Genomic DNA, 21,165 nt, shown 5'->3' on the forward strand with positions numbered 1-21,165 from the left:
CGCAGTCCCTACCCCCTGGCCGGCCAGCCGGCCAACTTCTGCGGCCCCAATTGGGACTGGGTGAGATGGCCTCAATAGACCCCGATCACCGGCCAGGCCAAGGAACCCCACCCGTGCACAAATTCATGCACCAGGCCTCTAGTACATAAATATGCACTTTATTTTCCAATAAAGTTTTCTGAGAAATTCTACTTTTCAGTTGTTATTTTTTTAAATTGTATTTATTTTCATCAGAGAGAACAGCAATTATTTTTAAAATTATTAATATAACGGAAAATTAATTTTTTAATAATTGCTTATCAAATTAAATTATTCAATTAAACCATATTTTTCACTATTGAGCCAGTCCAAATATAGTTTTGGTTTATTTTTTGGTATATTAATATAAATAATATATTTATTTAATATTTAATAAACAAATGAATATTTAGAAAAATTAAGGTGAAAATTACTAAAATCCTTAACTAAAATTTACTCTTTTCCTCTAACAAATTCACATTGGTGAAAAACAATTCAGCAGACTGTGGGAAGTATTTAAAAACCATAAACATATTATAGCTATGTGTTTTAGCCTGAGAACTGTTTTTTAATTTATATTCCTGTATTTGAATATTGATTTTTCATTATTTAAAAAGTATGTTTTCTAACATTTCAAAAAGTTCTACCAATTTCTTACTAGTAGTTTATGTAATCAGTGATGATAGTCATGTTATTCTATCCATATTTCCATGTACAAGTTATTTAAAGAGACTATAGATACTTTTAATAACTTTTAGTGCATAAAACATTATATTTCCAATTATGTGATTTAAAGTTTCTTAATGCAATAACTAAAGATAACATAATGCAAATATTAAAATCAATCTAATTTCTTAGTAAACCACACAGACATTAAAATGTTTTAATAATTTATTTCTAAGTTATCCAACTAGTCACTGTCTTGCGGGTTTTTCTTTGCTCCCTGAAGAAAGACCCAGTTCCTTCCCTGTGCATTTACTGCAAACACCTCTCCTGGTGTTTAATTGCACATTGATGGAGACAAATGTTCCATTTGCCATTTGCTTCACATCTCACCTTGTGTGTGCGTGTGTGCAGCATGGTACTGTGATTTATGGAGCTTTCAAGCAGATGTCATTGCAGTGACAATTAATGTATGGTTCCTGCTGCTGTGTACAATAATTGCTCCTGGAAATTAGATATTATTCTTAATTTTCTTCTCCATTTGTCAGGTAAAGGTTTGTTGTCATAGCCACCATGACACAGCAAGTGACCTTGCACACTATGCTACCCTCATGGGAATAAAGAAGTGCCATGGTTCAACCAGCCCCAAACTCTAATGCGTGTAACAAGCTGCCATAGACCCGTTAGCAGACTGAGACGAATCCTGCCACTGTGAGAACTGTGTTTTACTGACAGCTTTTCTGAGATCAGATGAGTGAGACAAAAGTCACATTTTTTAGATTTGTAAGTGTTTAGAGATTTTGTTGGAGTCAGACAGGAAAATTGGAAATTTCAGAAGAATGTGTGTAATCGTGGAAGAAAAATTTTTTAAAACACTATACAGCAGAAAAAAAGAATCCTGCTATAAATGTTTGTATTTTAAGATGTCAAAGTAATATACATTTTTTACTTTTTCTCCTTTAGAATAATCTCCGTAGAATTACCAGATGATGCAAGACAGTTTGGAATTCAGTTCAGATGGTGGCAACCGTATCATTCTTCCCAAGGAGAAGATGTTTGGGCTATTGATGAGATTATCATGACATCTGTCCTTTTCAACAGCATTAGTCTTGACTTTACCAATCTTGTGGAGGTCACTCAGTCTCTGGGATTCTACCTGGGAAATGTTCAGCCATACTGTGGCCATGACTGGACCCTGTGGTAAGAACTTCATCTTTGTTCTTGTTGTTACAATTTGCATTGAGGTTTAGAACACAAGGAGGATCTTCCAATGCCGCTAGCACTTAGTCATTTGCTGACAAATATTTACTGAACATGAGCCATTTGAAAGTTGTTATTATGTCTACAAGTAAGCTATCTTTAGAAGGAGGACCCAAAAAACCTGATAGGTTTAAATAAATACAAAATTTCACCATATTTATTCATCTCATTTTCATTTACCACCATTACATATAAAAACTTTCCTCAATAAGTGAAAACATATCCTCCCTTCATGGAGACCCTCCATAATCATAGTGAAATGTGAAATCACTCTAATGCTATTTTAATAAAACGATAATTAGTTCTATTTTCATGCTTTCATCAAGTCCAAGAAGATTTTCCATCTTATTTGTTAATGTGGATCTTCTTTTTAATCCATTTTATCAGCCATATTAACTCATCTGGTCAATATCAGTGGGGTTTCAAGATTGTGGTATGTCTTAGTCATACCTTACATTCTTAGATATCTCCCCCATGTTCATATGCAAACTTAATTGTACATTAATTAAACTTAATTATACATTAAGCAGTAAATAAATAATTTAAGACTATGATTAGAACTTCAAGAATAGTAATAGGATGACACAACAGTGATTAATTAGACAAGGGTTGGCTGCTCTAAATAGAGAGGAGGAGGCTATGTTCGTATACTAGTAGTTCAAATAGTGGGTATGATACATTCCATGTATTAGAAAGTGGAAGAACTAGGAAGCTCCACACACATGAATATCTGAAGGAAGAGCAGTCCAACTACAGGAAACTTTGTGGTTAAAGTCTCCAGAACAAGAGTGGCCAGGGCATGTTTGAGGATCAGGAAGAAAGCTTGAGGATCAGGAAGAAAGCCAATGGTGATGGAGCCCAGGTAGCGAATGTGAGGAGTAAAAGCCAAGAGATGTGCATAGGCCAGGTCACATTGGGCCTTCTACGCCCAGAAATCCTGGATTAAATCTCAAGTCTGCTTAATTCCAAAACCCATAGCCTTCACCACTATGCATTCTGCCTCTCTCTCTCTCTCTCTCTCTCTCTCTCTCTCTCGGTTTCTTTAGGGCTTTAAACATGATTGAGGAAGAATTTTCTAAGAGACTTTTACTTTCTATTGAGTCATGGTCAAACCAATTTAATTTCTCCAGATGAAGCTTGCCGAAAGCTATTCACCACAGTGGTCTCCAGAGAGCATATCATAAGTAACCCATCAGTGACCTTATCATAATTAGAGGTAAATTTTACACACCATTGCACAGAAAATTACCTTTGATGGGAATTGTGTAGGGACAGTCCCATCTCGCACACAGCAGGCTAAAAGTCTAGCATCAGAATGACAGCTAATGGAATGGAAGTACAGCTGATCACTTCTGCTGCAAGCACTGTCAAACTAGATACAATGAAATTTCTATGCAGCAAAACATGAAAAGCAACTGTGTTTTCTCTAGTTGATAGCCTCAGCTGCTTGTTTTCATGGATATTCTCTTTTTAATCCTGGAACCTTCAAAAAATAAAGAGGTGAAGCAAATGACATACAAAGATATAAACCAAAATGAGGTTTTGGGAATTTTATGATTTTGAAATTTTAAATTGACCTGAATTAACAGTAATCAAGTTGGTCATATACCATAAACTATATCCCCCAATATTATATAGTCGTTTTTTTTCACCACTTTTAATACAACAAAGAGTCATATCAGGAATGCAAGTCCTGTATCATGTTTATTTTCAGAAATAGTTAACATCAGCTTAAATAAACTCCAAAGTTGCTGAGCATTTTAATTTAACTCTTGGGTTGAATGCATGATAACAGCAGTTTAATTTCTATGCTTTGATCAAACCCTAAGAACAATATCCTTTCACACAAGTCTGATGAATATTCTTAACCCACCACTGCTTTAATTGGTGGAGATACATTTACTTTGTGAAAGTACAATCACAATAATTATAGAAAACCATAAGAAAATATAAATTAGTGTACAATCCCCATGGGTACCTTGAGCAGCACAATAGGAGTTTTATTAACAACCACATGTGAGCAATCAGACTTGACTTTCTGATCTTCTCTGAAATGAACAGGAATTGTCCTAGTTAAGAAACAACAGAGAGTATACTCTGGCGGTGATAATGAGACTAGAGAAAGACATTAACCACTTTAATAAGGACATGAAAAATGCTTGCTGCTTATTAAAATGAAACAACATGGAAGACCTCAAACTGTTCCCATTTTCTCAGCCAATGAATCAGAATAAAGCCCCTTTTAATGACACTGTTTTCTCTTCACTACTGTTGAGGAATATATTGTCCAAGTTCAATGTGAACTCACTTTGCTACACTATTGAAATTCAAATGATGGTGTTGACCAACTATTTATCATAACCTCCTAGCCCTAAAACAAGTTATTTTTTAATGGAGCATATTATCTTATTAAGAAAAAATTCTTTGAACATGTTAATAAATTAGTGGTCTGTGCCCTTCAATAACCTTGTTTCTCTCAAGAGAAATTTTGAAATGTATACATGTCTCCTACAGATAGCTGGTGTTAAATTAATTATTGTTGGCTTTTCCCAGCTGTGAGTTCATTTGGTTCTCATTTTCTAACTCATGATACTCCATGAGCATGGATTGTTGTTACTGAGAATATTCTCCAGGGAAAACTTGTACAATTACTTTTTCATTAGAAGCTCCACAGTCAATATGCTATAAATCACTTTACAATGTATCATCTTGGAGCATGTTTTTCTGTAGAGAAATGAATTGCTTTTAAATATTTGTAGTACTTTCCTTCCATACACAGTATCTGAAATCAGAACCTCTACTTTAAAATCTCTTACATATATTTTAAGATCACGAAGGGAATACTTTTAATTGATATTTATTAAAGATTATCTGACTAATACTATTAGTGGTAATACCAAGGGACATTTACATTCCTCTGTCCTATCTAATAGACTAGCTAGGTACAGTTGTTGTATTGTGTAAGGTTTTTATTTCAAAATGTGTACAACTGTGACAGATGGTGTTTTAGCATGTTAGTATTTGCGGTTGGTTTTAGTACAAGAGATAAAGAGTTTTCCAGATAAGCCAACGCTAAAGGATTTCAACACCCACTAGATGGACTTTACAAGAAATGTTAAAGGAAGTTTTCAAGCCAACGCTAAAGGATTCAACACCAACAGGAAAACATATGAAAGTATAAATCTCAAAGTTTTCAAGTTGAAAAATAGGGCACTAATTAGTAACAGGAAAATATATAAAAGTATAAATCATATGAAAGTATAAAGGTAAATTTTAGTTAAATTCAGAATACTCTAATATTGTAATGGTGGTGGGTAAATCACTTAAAAATATAGCATGAAGGTTAAAAAGACAAAAGTATTAAAACAACTATAACTAAAATCATTTGTTAATAGATATGCAGGATAAAATGTTAATTGTGACATCAAAATCATAAAATGTCAGGGGGGAGTAAAAATATAGAACTTTAGTATACATTCAAACTTAAGTTCTTATCAGCTTAAAATAGAGTACTATAATTATAAGCCTCCTGGTAAGCACAAAGCAAAAACTTACAGTAGATAGAAAAATTATAAAGAGAAAGGAATCTAAGCACACTACTACAGAAAATCATCAAATCACAAAGGAAATGAGCAAGCGGAGAAGACAAGAAAAAAAGAATTACAAAACAGCCAGAAAAACTGTTAACAAAACGGCAATAGTTAGTCCATACCTATCAAAAAATTACTTTAAATGTAAATGGACTGAATTTTCCAATTAAAAGACATAGATTGGCTGAATGGAGTAAAATAAAATACAATAAAAACCCAACCATATGCTGCCTACGATAGACTCACTTCAGCTTTAAGAACACACTCAGACTGAAAGTAAAGGTGTGGAAAAAGATATTCCACTCAATGCAAGCCCAAAGAAAGTCGGGGTAGCTATACTTATATCAGACAAAATAGTATTTCAGCCAAAAACTGTAGTAAGACACAGAGATCATTGCATAATGATAAAGGGGGCAATTCAAAGAGAGGATATAACATTAATATCTATGCACCCAACATAGGAGCACCTAAATATGTAAAACGGACCTGAAAGGAGAAATAGACAGCAGTACAATATTAATACCTCACTTCCAATAATGGATAGATCATCCTAGTAGAATATCAGTAAGGAAATACTGCACTTAAGCAACATGTTTAACCAGATGAACTTAACAGGTGTTATAGAGCATTCAATCCAAAAGCAGCAGAACATATTCTTCTCAAGTGCACATGGAACATTCTCCAGGGTAGATCATATTTTAGGCCATAAAACAAGTCTTAGTAAATTTAAGAGGGTTGAAATCAACCAACTTTTGCAACCATGATAGTACGAAACTAGACATCATTACAAGAAGAAAACTAGAGAATTTTCAAACATGTGGAGATTAAACAGCATGCTACTGAACAACCAATGGGTCAAGAAAAGCAAAAGAGAAATCAGAAATATCTTCAGACAAATAAAAATGGAAATACAACATAACAGTGGAAATCCAACAAACATATGGGATGCAGCCAAAGCAGTTCCAAGAGAGAAGTTCATAATGATAAATGCCTACATTAATACACCAGAAAGATCTCAATAAAAAGCTTTTGCACAGCAAAGGAAATCATCAACAAAACAACAAGAAAGCCCACTGCATGGGAGAACATATTTGCGGATGTTATCACCGATAAGGGTTTAATCTCCAACATTTATAGGGAACTCATAAAACTTAACAAAAGGAAGATAAACAACCCAATCAAAAGATGAGCAACAGATCTAAATAGATACTTTTTGAAAGAAAACAGAAGAAAGGCCAAAAGACATATGAAAACAAGCTCAAAGTCAGTAATCATCCAAGAGATGCAAATCAAAACAACAATGCGGTACCATCTCACACCTGTCAGAATGGCTATCATCAACAAATCAACAAACGACAAGTGATGGCAAGGATGTGGAGAAAAAAGGAACCCTCATGCACTGCTGATGGGAATGCAGACTGGTGCAGCCACTGTGGAGAACAGTATTGAGTTTCCTCAAAAAAACTAAAAATGGAACTCCCATTTGACCCAGTGATCCCACTTCTAGGAATATATCCCAAGAAACTAGAAACACCAATTAGAAAGGATATATGCACCCCTATGTTCATAGCAGCACAATTCACCATAGCTAAGATTTGGAAACAGCCTGAGTACCCATCAGTAGATGAGTGGATTAAAAAACTGTGGTACATCTACACAATGGAATACTACGCTGTGGTAACAAAGAAGGAATTCTTACCATTTGCAACAGCATGGATGGAACTGGAGAGCATTATGCTAAGTGAAATAAGCCAGTCAGAGAAAGATAAATATCACATGATCTCACTCATTTATGGAATATAATGAACAACATAAACTGATGAACAAAAACAGATCCAGAGATGGAGAAGCATCGATCAGACCATGAAACCTCAGAGGGAAGGTAGGGGAGGGTGAGGGTATGGGGGAGAGATCAACCAAAGGACTTATATGCAAGTATATAAGCCAAACCAATGGACACAGAGAACGGGGGTGAGGGCATGAGTAGGGGGGATGGAGGGTAATGTGGGGATAAGGACACATATGTAATAACTTAATCAATAAAGAAATTTAAAAAAAGATCTCAAAACAACCAAGTTTTACACTTCAAGGAACTAGATGAAGAAGTACAAACTAAGCCCAAAGTTGGTAGAAGGAAGGAAATAACAAAGATCAGAGTGGAAATAAGTGAAATAAAGACAGAAAAAAAATAATATAAAAGATCCATTAAACTAACAGCTGGTTTTATGAAAAGATAAACAAATTAGACAAACTTTTGCTAGACTTGCCAAGAAAAAAAGAGAGGACACAAAATCAGAAATGAAAGAGGAGGCATTATAACTAATACCACAATAATACAAAGGATCATGAGGCTACTATGAATAATTATATGCTAAAGGAAGTGAGTTGGGGTGAGCTGGCTTCCAAGAGCCACTTCAACTGCTGTTTCACAGTAAGTGATCATTCTAGGCAGCTTAGCAGATAAATAATGTAAATATATTGAATGACAACCTGAAAAGTCACTATTATTTCCAACAATTATGAAAAGAGTATTTGCAGTATCTGGGCCTCCATAAAATTGGAAATACAATTGAATATAACCCCAGATAGGTTGATAGAGGACTTTTTAAAATAAAGCCTATTTATTAGGCTCTTTCATCATGAGGATTTTATTACCTGAAATTTTTTTAGTCATTGGTAAACAAATTTATACATTTATTGATTGCACTATAGGCACTATTTGTGCCAGAGGTATAGCAGCTGGCATTAGGGATGAAGATAGAATAATCCTTTGTAGAGGTTACATTCAAGAGGGGAATAACAATAAGCAAGAAAGCACGTGCATAATAATATTTCAGATGTTGGTAAGTGCTGTGAAGATAAGGGAGTGGAGTGTTGGGGGGCAGAAGTCAAGAGTGAGACTATTTTAGGTAAAATGGTGAAGGAAGCCCTCCTGTGAGGAGGCATAAGAGTAAAAACCAGAATAATGATAGACAGCCATGGAAAAGTGTGCAAGAAAAGCATTACAGGCACAGAGAACAGCAAGAACAAAGGTGCTGAGGCAGGCAAGGAAGAAGATTATATTAGGACCTTATAGAACAACATAAAGATTTTGGATTTTATTCTAAGTGTTATGGGAACCCAGTAGATAATTTGGAGCAGAGGAATAATATGATCATACTTACAGTCCAATGTAATTGTAGCTGCTGTGTAGAGAATAGATGGTGGAGGGTAATAGGAGAAGCAGTAGAAGGAGCTCAGGTCAGAAACTAATAGTGCCATCAGCATGTGTTTACGATGGTGCTAGGAATAAGATGATGGCAGTGGAGAAATGGACCACTTGAAGGTATATATTGGAGGACAAAATCTTAGGAGCTTCCAAAGGAATGGATAAAATGGCTATGTTCCAAGACTAATATCCTGTTGATGTTCAGACAGTTAACTTTTGAGTCATTTATTTCTCCAAAGTTAGATTTCCCTAAAAATTTTTGTTTGGACTAAGTAGCTCAGTGATAATACAGAAGTAAGAGAACATACCAGTAAACAAAGTAATAAGACAAATCTACATTTGATTATTTAGATTCATGATATGTCTGGCTTGATGAAACAAATAGAGTGTGTTGAGATAGTTACCCTTCTGTGGACAGTGGTCCACAAAATCTCCATGGTAGGCCCTCAGTCATCTGGTCCAGTTGGCCTCTTCTGCCTCCTCCCTTTCATGCAGTCTACCCCAACCACATTCGTCTCCCTTTCTGCTACTCCAATAAGCCAACCTCTTTCCTCTCTCAGTACCTTTGCATTAACTATTCTTCTTCCCAGAAAGTTCTTTCATTGGCCATTTTGGCCATAGTGCTTTCATTTTGGACACCCTAAGCTTTCCAGGGGACTAGAAAAAGGTCCAAGGACTGGAAAAATGAATATTATCTCAAAAATGATAAGAAAATTTAAAAAATAAAATTAATAAATGATAATTAGATATTTATAAGACATATACATCAGCTCCATTCCTTGCAAAATTTATTCACAAAATTTTATGGTATTGGAAATAATTGTTGAGTATGCTGAGGAATCACAGCCAAATATATATTACATGCATTACTAGGCGCCAAATAAAACTTAAAGGCAAAATTGTAAAACCCACTTGAAAGTTTTTGCAACAAAAAAGTACATATTTAATGTGGGAGAGGAGTGCATTTTAATATGTTATGATATATGAATGGATTTTCTAAAATGAGAAGTATCAAGGTCCCATAAATGTCTTTAAATGGCCCTGCTTGAGTATGTGCTGAATAATGAACTTGGCTGCACAAGGATCAGGTTTTTCTCTCTGACCTCACCTCCTCTCTCCATGCTAAACATTTTCAGTCAGGACTATTGGGCTTGACGACATGGGCCAGTGTGTTCCTTTCTGAAAGGAAGTGAGGAGCAAGACAGCATGAGTATGTTGAAAAGCAAGTTGTAGTTATGAAGAGTGTAATTGTGGATTGAGCAAGCTCACGTCAACCAAAATTGATTCTGGAGTTACCGCGGATGCAACGTAAGAGTGACGGGAGTAAGGAGGTTCTGGATCATCAAACATCTGAGATGAGTTGAAATTATTAACAGAAACAACTAAAGCTCCTCTGATTCTTCTCCTCTCAAGTAGCAGTTGGTGAAAAGGGACCCGGACAACGTAACTACTCGTACACCCCACAGGAGACTGGCAGGCTCACAGGAGCTGGAAGAAGTTATTTCCCCTGGGTCCTTAGACGCTGCGCTCTCTGACAGCAGGTCCCCAGGTCCCCTCTCTGTCCCTCTGACTGCCTTTCTCCCTTCTTCTCTCTTTGGTGGCCACAGCAGACTGCTTTGTGCCAACTCCCCATTCACACTTTTTTTTTATATTATATAAATTTTATTGCTCTTTAAAAATCGATAATCTACAGTACTTTAAAATTTAAAGAGGTATATACAAGCAGTGGCTTCAAACTTTCAGAACTGAACTAATTCCCTCTCATTGGTTAATTAAAAATAAAAACAAATTCTTGGCATTCAGTCATTTAACATTTGAGTTGACTAAATAAGTAACTATCCTGAAAGTCCATGACATAATAATTTGTGATTTTGTTGAGGTATCACTTTGAACAATATATATCCAGAGCTTAGCTTGGGGTTCAATTAGTTACTTAACTAGTCCCTCACTCTAATATCAATTTTCTCCAAAGCCATGCACTTCTTTCTACTTTAATGTCATGAACTCATGCACATTTTATCTGAAAAATTGAATACAACAATGGTATAAAGGAGACACAAACAATAGAGTATACCCTACTGTGAATATCAAGAATTTACTTTATTCAAATATTATATAAGGAGTTTCAAAAGATCCTCAGCCTGTTTTCAAAAGTCATTCTCGTAATCCCCACTAAAGGGAAAGTAAAAGGGCCAGAAGCTTCTAATTACAATATGTTATTTGAATAATCATTAATTCCCAAAATGTTGGCATAAGATACATTTTGACTAAAATTATGGGTGTTAGGCAGTATAAGAAATCTAACTATAATAGTGCTTCAGTCCAGTTGTTTATATTTACAATAAAAAATAAACCAAATCTATTAAAGGCTTAAGCAAAAAGATTACATTTGAAGTATAGTTTTTAAAAAACATTGGTGATCTAAAGTCCCATCAAGAGAATATTCTAAGGCACAGTCCACCCCACTTGTGTGCTATCTTACAGATTCTTTCTTGGAGCAATAGAAAGGGCTGCGGGATGAATTTACTTATTTATTTTTTCTCTTCTCTTTGGGATGTATTTAAACCATGTCCCACAAATCCCCATTCACACTTTTACCCAGCAGGGATTTCCCTTTGTTTTAAAATACAGTTTACTCTAACTGCTAAACATTTCCTACAAATGCTGTTAGGTGGACAAATGAAGACTCAATTGAAAATTGACAGAAATATTTGAAATAATCTCATCTTGCCAACAAATATGCATAACCCGTGGACACAGATAATAGGGTGGTGAAGGCCTGGGGCCAGCAGGGGAGGGGTGGAGACAGGCTAGAAGAGGTCAATGGGAGAAAAAAGGGATATAGGTAATACTTGCAACAACATTTTTTAAACTTATTGGAATTAGCTGCTTGCATCTAGACTTCAGGAGAATTGGGCTAGTTCCACAGGAGACAAAAGGTTGGTGGCAGCTGCAGATGGACCTGTGGACGCCTAATGAAAGATGGAGGAGACACTCTGTGGCTCCTGGCAGAGTCTGGTCCACCCACCTGTCCCACAGTAGTGCCCCTGTAGGTGCATGTAAACTGCCCCTGTAGGTACATGTAACCTCATTAGAAAGAGAAGACAGTGCTCATTTGTGGTCATGGCCATTGTGTACTAACAGCCTGATTCTCTAACTTAGGTGACAAATTACACCAAATTCTACCTCCCACATGTGGAAGTTATCTGGTCCATTAGAGAAAACTGCTAAGTGCCCAATTTCATGAGTTTTGTTCGCAAAGAGGCTGCTTTCTGTAAAAGATGAATAAACAGCAGCCAAGCAGGTCGCCTTATGCTTTTTAATAACCTAAGAGTTTACCTAACTTAAGGTAAGATTGTAGTACTGACTTGAAGAACTGTAGAAAATGGAAATTAGAATGAAAAGCCCAAAGAAGATAAACTATGTACTTTAAATAAGAATAGTAAAGATAAGCAAAATAAAGCAGGTGCCAGGGACAAATGTATAAAAGGAGCCTGAAATAAATGCCAAATACTACATGTACTGCAAAAATCTTCGAATGCCAACTCGACAAAGTAAACAAGGACTTTTTAAATGACGTGTTGAATAAATACATGACAAAATCGATTATGTGCAGAAATTCCACATTTGCTTAAAGCTGTAGATTGAATGAAGAGAGTGAAAAGAGCTATAATAAAATTAATTTGGTATCTGGAAATTTCTTATGTAGAGAATTAGTTCAGTTGAGAAACTGGTTGAAAGAATATAGTAAGAAAGCCAAGAGGAAAATTAATAAATCAGCTTATCATAGAACATGGTATGTTAAACCCACATGTTTTACTTACTGTCTCTCTGAAATCCCACTGAAGTAATCCAGGCATTGTAACATTACAGAGAAAATGCCATTCTTGGCATTTGAAACTTGAATGATCTTCTGAAAGAAGTGGTGTTGGAGGAAATGTGTTGATGAGACTAGAATGAATGAAAGTTAAGTGGCTCCTTCACCCCTGGCCCCACTGAACTCTTTCAGACTGAAGCTGGGGCTAGAGACCAGTAACAGGTGGTGCCGTGGTGCATAGAAGTCCATAGGGAGATGAGAAGGCTCAGCCCTCCACACACTGAATGCCATAGAACAGAGCATAGTGCAAGCTCTGAATTACAAAGGGAAAATTACCCCAATCATAATTCAGAGTGTGACCTTACTAGTAATGTTGTGGTTAAGTTCCTGATGGATCAAGCAAACCAAAAATAAGTGAGGACCTAGACAAATATATGGAGGTAATTGACAAAGGTGATTTAATAGATAAAGAAAAAAACATACACCCTACAGGTAAAATATATACATATTCCTTTCACTGTCCATTGGACATTTTCAAAAAAAGGGTGATTAGGAGCTAGGCTCAGAGGCAATCTCAATAGATACCAGTAAAACATGACATCAAGTAAAGGTCACGTATTCCACCACTGAAAATTTCTAAACTTGTGTTGGGGTCCAGGGGCTTACTGAAAACAATATATGACAACAAATTGGGAGTGGGGAGACATTTGCAACATATATGACAGGTTAATATCCCAATATGTGAAAAACTCTTACAAATAAGTAAGAAAAAGATAAATCTGAATTTAAAAAATGGGCCCAGTACATGAAAAGGCCACACACACACACACACACACACACACACACTACAAATAGCCAATAAACATGTGTAGCATTTGACTTCTTTAATAATCATAGAAATGTATGGTAAAGGAGTATATGCGTAGAGTAGCTAAAATAAAAATGTTGTCAGTGTTCAGTATTGACAAGTGGTAAGAATTGGCAGCTCAGTCATTGTTAATGTTCTTGGTAAATGTAACTTGGTACAAGCTCTTTGGAGGGCAACTTGGCAATAAGTGTTAATTTTTAAAATTTGCTTTGGCCAAGCAAGTCTTACTCTAGAAATTTATCCTGAGGAGATAATTGGACAAGCATGCAAAATACACAAATATCATTTTTATAGAAGCATTATTTACAACAGTGAAAGGTAGAAACAACCGCCAAAGATTTCCATAATTAGAGATTGTCTTTATTCATTAAAAATGACAGTGCTTCGCCATATGGAAAGGTAGCAATTAAATTGTTATAAAAAGAAAAGAGAGCAGGTTTATTATGATTTTATAATTGTTTTTAAAAGAAAGAAAAGCGAGTGTGTATGTATGTGTGAGCAGAAGAAAGTCTGAAAGTATTTACACCAGGATTTTAGCAGCAGTCATGTCTGCATAGTAGAATTACAGGTTTTTACTTATAAAAATGCTTCTATATTGTCAGATTGTTTTTTCCAAAAAAGGTAAAATTTATATAATCCATTAAAATTATATGGTCATTTCTGTTATGAGATTATAATACTGTAGAAATAACAAATGTGTTAAAAATGATACCATTAATCACAATATCAACAAGTTTTTCTGTCAACTCTAGTAAATATTTCTTTAATGATTACAAGAACAAAACCCAAAAAAATATGATATTAGAGAGGCTTAGGTTTATTCACATGTTCTTCTGCAGATGAATCTTCTGAATGGGATCAAACCAAAAACAGCTTTTGTTGCTCTGATGTTTCTCTGGAAATGAGCTCTGCATTCTCCCACTGCTTTGGTTATGTGTATCTGCCTTTCGTGTAAAAGAGCCTTTATTCTGGAGATGGGAAGGAGGCTCTGGGGAAATGCAGAGTGATTTTTTTAAGTGAGGATAACCTCAAACTCTTGTCTGTGTTCATTACAGCATTTAAGTAACTGCAGCTTTGTAAAAGCTGCCTTCACCCCAATTGAGAGACCTCTATCACATGCCCATTGCACTTAACATTCTTTAAGCGCCCTTCACAGGCATGCCATTGGAGACATAAGGGAAAGGATATCAAAGTAGGAATAAGAAGGCATAGTTTCTAGCAGTAATTGTGTGACCCTGGGGCCAGCAACTCATCTTCTTAGCTTCTCCATAACACAATGTTCAGGATCTCTGATGTCTTCCAAATGGTCTTGACTCAAAGATCAAACAAGATAATCCAGCTGTTGGAAAATCATGGTGCCCTACACCAACACTAGGTGCTTCTGTGAGGTCCACAGGCTGTGAGTGTTTTAGGGGATGCAGAGATGAACGAGACGTGATCTCTCCATGTGCAGAAGCTTCCAACCTGGTCAGGAAAACAGCCTCAGCAATACATGAGACTAAGCAAGGGCAAGGGAAGCAACGCAGCTGTACTGTGGACTCCGAATAGAAAGAACTGTGGAGACTCGAGTTACATTATGGTGTCACCCACCTTACCGGTCATAATAGAGAGCCTACTCGCCTTCTTGGAGGTGGGAATGAAAAGCACTGGTCCTCGTGGAAAGAGATCCCTATTCTCTCATTAGATCCTGTAATTCATCCAGGAGCTTTTTTTTATTGTTCCTTTATTTTTTTTATCTTGCAAATCAACATGAATAAAACTAAACCTCATGATTCCCAAAGCATTCTGTCTCCAGAATTTCTATCCCAAAGGCAGATAGGCACTATTCTTTTCTATTTCTATGATTATAAAACAGAAGAACTCAACTTCCTTTTTGCCTTTATAAATATATCTTAGACCAGCAGCGAAGAGGAACAGTTTTATAAATTTAAAAATGGCATTCTGTGAAATTCTCTCCCCTAAAACTCCTGCTGAGTATGAACATCAGAGAATTCAGAAGGGAAAAAATAGACCTAACATCACTGGCTTTCAGCCAGTCTTAAATAAATCGTAAGCAGCCAAGTGAGCTTGTACTAGGAATGGTCAAGAATTGAAGGCATAGGTACCTGTGCTTTCTGTGTGTTATTCTGCTTCAGATTAAGACATCAGGAAAGGTATCAGTACCATGAAGTGTGGCAGGTGTAGCAAGTGGACATGCATTCAGCTCTAAATTACAACAAAAACAAGAAAAGGCTGACCATGACATAAACAAAAGGGAAGAGGCTTATTTATCATTTGTAACAAGCAGACCTAGGATATGTGGTGCAGGGCTGGTAAGCAGCTCACCAAGGCTCCCAGGGACCAGGCCCTCTCCATCTCTCTCCTCTGCCACCTCATTTAAGAGACCACCATCTTCACGCTTGTTCCCTTCTTGTCACAAGATGCCTGCTGCCCTGATGGGGACAAAGGAAGACGTAGGAGCAACAGGCAAATGGGCATGCCAGCCCAGTCCATCTGTATCTTTAATCTTAAGCCTTTAATTGTCCGGTTAAAGGCTTAGATTAAAGCTGAATAAGTAAATCCACCTAGCATCCTCCACTTATGTCCCATTGGTGAGAACTCATTGGTGGACATAGACCAATCCCTAACAGTGATGGCGAACCTATGACACGCGTGTCAGAGGTGACACGCGAACTCATTTTTTTGGTTGATTTTTCTTTGTTAAATGGCATTTAAATATATAAAATAAATATAAAAAATATGTCTTTGTTTTACTATGGTTGCAAAGATCAAAAAATTTCTATATGTGACACGACACCAGAGTTAAGTTAGGGTTTTTCAAAATGCTGACACGCCGAGCTCAAAAGGTTCGCCATCTCTGGGCTAGTAAATGGGGAGAAAAGAGACTGTGGGTGGCAGCTGGATCTGCCACAACTGCCTGTGGAGATATTCATCCCGCGTAAAAATTGTGTTACTATTTATCTGTTCTCATTTCGCCTCTTGTCCTTTTATGTAATTTTTATCTTGCTTCTTTCTTGGTGTCCTGGCGCCTTTAAAAGCTCAGGATAGCCCTGGCTGGTTTGGCTCAGTGGATAGAGCATCGGACTGTGGACTGAAGGGTCCCGGGTTCGAATCCGGTCAAGGGCATGTACCTTGGTTGCAGGCACATCCCCAGTGGGGGGTGTGAAGGAGGCAGCTGATCGATGTTTCTCTCTCATCGATGTTTCTAACTCTCTATCCCTCTCCCTTCCTCTCTGTAAAAAATCAATAAAAATATATTAAAAGCTCAGGATACCTCATAAGGAACACACTTCTCCTCCAGTTTAAACACTTCCTCTCTTAAACCAAGTTCATGGTTAATTTGTAACCATGCAAAAGTTACGTGCAGACAATATTTATAAAATACAGCATTTCTATCTGTCTCTTTGTAGAATTTAGAGGACACTACCAGTGGTCAGCAAACTCATTAGTCAACAGAGCCAAATATCAACAGTACAACGATTGAAATTTCTTTTGAAAGCCAAATTTTTTAAACTTAAACTATATAGGTAGGTACATTGTTATTAACTTAATTAGGTACTCCTAAGGCTTAGGAAGAGCCACACTCAAGGGGCCAAAGAGCCGCATGTGGTTCGCGAGCCGCAGTTTGCCGACCACGGCACTAGACCATCTCAGCAGGGAGGAATTTACAAGGAGCTGATGGTGAAATAATTATTTTTAACCAAAGCCAATGAAGCCTAGTTGGCTGCCTCTAATTACCTTTCTCATGAAGGGTACGAGAGAGTATTTAACCCTTGAAGGTAAAAGCAGCATTTATTTCTCACAGGGAGAAGTGTTTGAGATTTTTTTTTGCCTACTTTAAACTATTTAGACGAGTTTGCGCCTATACAGTGTAATAATATTTTTGTTCTATGTTGATTTCTTTTATTTTGTAATAGTGCTAAAATTTGCACATTGACCCATATTAATTACAGTGAAAATGTGTCCCACCACCAAACACAGCCACTGAAGATATTCTGGTGAATTTTCTTTATGCATAAGTTTGTGGGGTTTTTTAACTTACTTTATCAGATGCATGTTGATTTTATTAATTATGTTCATAAATATTTGAAATACTGGCTATCCCCGTTTACTTCAGCATCCCATTTTCTCTATAGTTTGACATTGAAATGGTTAGCAATTACTATATCCAGCAAACCAGCAATACTCATCATATTTTATAAAATTGACTTTGAATTTAGGATGATTTCCTAGGATAGATTTCAAGAAGTGAGCTTGATGAGTCAAAGGATTTATATTCATGAGCAATATGTGAGTGAGTTGAGTACCCATTTTCAAGTACATTTGACAACTCTAGGTATTAACTTTTAAAATATATTTATTGTGCATGACCGGCGTGGCTCAGTGGTTGAGCATTGACCTATGAGTCAGGAGGTCACGGTTCAATTCCCAGTCAGGGCACATGCCCAGATTGTGAGCTCAGTCCCCAGTGTGGGGTGTGCAGGAAGCAGCCGGTTATGATTCTCTCTCATCATTGATGTTTCTATCTCTCTCCCTCTCCTTTCCTCTCTGAAATCAATAAAAATATACTTAGAAATATATATGTGTGTACATATATATTATTGCATTTTTGATATGTAGGTTGTTTTAAATTACATTTATTAGACTTACTGAAAGCCATTCTAGAACGTGCGTGGTTTAAATAAGTAAAATTAATCTATTTGGGTGTGTCATATGAAGTGAAAAGCTTAATTTTTCCCTGCATTGCTGTTTTAAATTTTCTGATTTCCATCTTGTCTTTTAGTTTTACAGGAGATTCTAAACTTGCCTCAAGCATGCGTTATGTGGAAACCCAATCAATGCAGATAGGAGCATCCTATATGATTCAGTTCAGTTTGGTCATGGGCTGTGGCCAGAAATACACTCCACACATGGACAACCAGGTGAAACTGGAGTATTCGACCAACCATGGCCTTACCTGGCACCTTGTCCAAGAAGTAAGCCTATTTTTTCTAAAGCTTGTGATAGACAGGTAGCCTCTTCCTTTTTGCATGGGAAGCAAAGAATTACAATTCTAAAAGCTTAGGTTTGGTTGAAAAGGAACGATGTTATTTGTAACAGAATTGGCATAAAGTCAGCAGCAAATTATAAGGAGGCCACATTCTGCACTGCCAGATACTAAAGGGTAATTGAAAAAGAAGTGGGAATAACTTGAGGACTGGTTATTCTAGCACGGTGTTTTGAATATTATTTTCTCTAACCCTCCCTCTATAAACATGTCTTTTCTTCTTTCTCTATAGCATGTCTTTATCTGTTTTTAAGTCTCTTTACTTATAGGTAGACCTTATTAAGAATATGTTATCTCTTGCCTTTAAAAACAAAAATGAAATATCTAGATTCAGTTTCTTAGAATAAAATGTACTTATTTATATACTAGAGGCCCAGTGCACGAATTTGTGCATCAGTGGGGTCCCTCGACCTGGCCTGCAGGATCGGGCTGAAACCAGCTCTCCGACATCCCCTGAGGGGTCCCGGATTTTGAGAGGGCATAGGCCAGGCCGAGGGACCCCACCAGTGTATGATTGGGGCCGGGGAGGGACGCAGGAGGTTGGCCAGCTGGGGAGGGACCGCGGGAGGGCTCCAGGGCCTGTCTGGCCCATCTTGCTCAGTCCCAATCGGCCGGACCCCAGCAGCAAGCTAACCTACCAGTTGGAGCATCTGCCCCCTGGTGGTCAGTGCACATCATAGCGAATGGTCAACCAGCCGACTGTCTGCTCCCTGGTGGTCAATGCACGTCAGAGTGAGTGGTTGAGTGGCCTTAGCATATCATTAGTATATTATGCTCTGATTGGTTGACCGGCCGACTGGACACTTAACATATTGGGCTCTTATTATATAGGATACATACTTATAATCTGACATTGCTATAAATGCATAAATGTCATAGTGAATAGAATAATTTTTCCAAATGCCATTTTTATGATAAAAGGTCAAAAATGGATCCTAATCAATTTCTATTTTTACATGTGAGATTTGGAAGGCATTTCATTCCATTGTGCCATCTCATTTCAATTATTGCCCATATATTTTAGCTTCACAAAAGGAAAAATCAGGGATTGCATCCATAATGCAAATGGTTCATATTATGATGTTAGGTTTCTCCCAGTTCTTTTTCACTGATGCCTGACTCTCTTTTAGGAATGCCTTCCAAGTATGCCAAGTTGTCAGGAATTTACATCAGCAAGTATCTACCACGCCAGTGAGTTCACACAGTGGAGAAGAGTCATCGTGCTTCTTCCCCAGAAAACCTGGTGAGAGACGTTTTTAGACATGGCTGTCACCTTAGCTTTTACTGTCTCTGTTCATATGACTTGAATATGAAGAAAAGTTGAGCACAATGGCAAGATGCATGAAAATTTGGTTTTCAAACTATCCGAGCTTTTTCTAACCTACCTTTTTACCCCAGCTTTTTTTTATGGTAGAACTCAATGAGCCCATTCCTTTTTGTTTGACATGAAGCAAGAATCAAAAAACTTCTGTGTCAAAATAGTTTGGGTTTGCAAGGCTGTTTTCTTGTTGTAAAGCCCTACTTTTTATTTCAAAAGCTTAACATCCTTTTTTTTTCTATTCACATTCTTTCCGTAACAATACAAATCATTTCCTAGGAAGCAGAATCCTAAGTAACTAGGGAGAAAGTGAAACTTTATCTTTTATGTATCCCCATAAAGAAGTCTAGTGGCACTTTAAAATAAATGTTCTTTGTTCAAATCTTTGTCTGGCTTCACCCATTAGTGCAAATCAGTTAAACCTGAAAAGGAGTGAAAAGTAAGTGAGTGATCGGCTGTCAAAGTGTGTATACGTTTTTTTGCAACACCCCATATTAATGCTGAATCACCGTGTTGTACAACACCTGAAGCTAACATCATATTTTATGCCAACTATAATTTTTAAAAAGAGCTTTATTTTTGTGATGTGGTTTGAGATGCTTATCTATCCAAGCAGAACTGTTAAGTCAAATGAACTTAGGAATGTAGAGCTCAGAAACAAGGCTCGGGCTGAAGAGTTAAACACTATGCTTACTATTTAAAGCGCTGGGTCAGGATGAGCTCACCCAAGAGAGAGCTTTGGACTAGAAATTAGGAGCCCTGAGTTCTCAGTATGTCTCTGCCAATGACCGATTAACCACATGATTTTAACTATTCACAACCTCTTCAAACTTGATTCCTTATGAGTGTAATGAAGTTGTTTCATTAGTTGACCTTAAAGGTCCCTCACAGTTCAAAGCTTGAAGATTCTGTGATTTGTGTAACAGAAAAAGCATAAAAGAGGCAGGAATTCTATTTTTTGATGGTATCTGCCTTCCCAGAGTCCTTTTGTAAAGAGGAAATTGCTAAATAAACCCTTCTTAGATTATTTTATATAAAAGTTAGGCTCTACACACAAAAATTGATTAGATGATAACCTAGAATTATTATACCTCCTTTAGTTGAAGATTGAATTACTGCATTATATAAGAATGCCTTCATGATGATTTTTTAAGATTCATCATTATGTCAGTGGGATGCTTGAAATTTGATTTCCACAGATTTCTTTATATCCAACTGTGAGCCATTTTCTGTGTACTCTATTCATGCTTTGCATAACAAGTCACCTCTTTCTCTAACATCCTACTTTTTCACATCTACTGCTGGGAATATAATCAAGACATATTTCATTTCAATGCTATTCCAAGTATATCTATCAAGATACAAAAACAACACAT

At 36.7% G+C, this 21,165-nt stretch overlaps 1 protein-coding gene across 1 annotated transcript in view; it reads left to right on the forward strand.

The window, feature by feature from the left end:
* Window positions 1-21,165, forward strand: part of RELN (reelin) — a 419,315-nt gene that overhangs the window by 281,344 nt on the left and 116,806 nt on the right. The window contains 3 exon segments of the mRNA XM_006085409.3: window positions 1,645-1,881; window positions 18,208-18,400; window positions 19,602-19,714. Coding sequence (XP_006085471.1) covers window positions 1,645-1,881; window positions 18,208-18,400; window positions 19,602-19,714 — 543 coding nt within the window.

This window comes from Myotis lucifugus, unplaced genomic scaffold (genome assembly GCF_000147115.1).
Source record: "Myotis lucifugus unplaced genomic scaffold, Myoluc2.0 scaffold_18, whole genome shotgun sequence".
NCBI classification, from domain to species: domain Eukaryota; kingdom Metazoa; phylum Chordata; class Mammalia; order Chiroptera; family Vespertilionidae; genus Myotis; species Myotis lucifugus.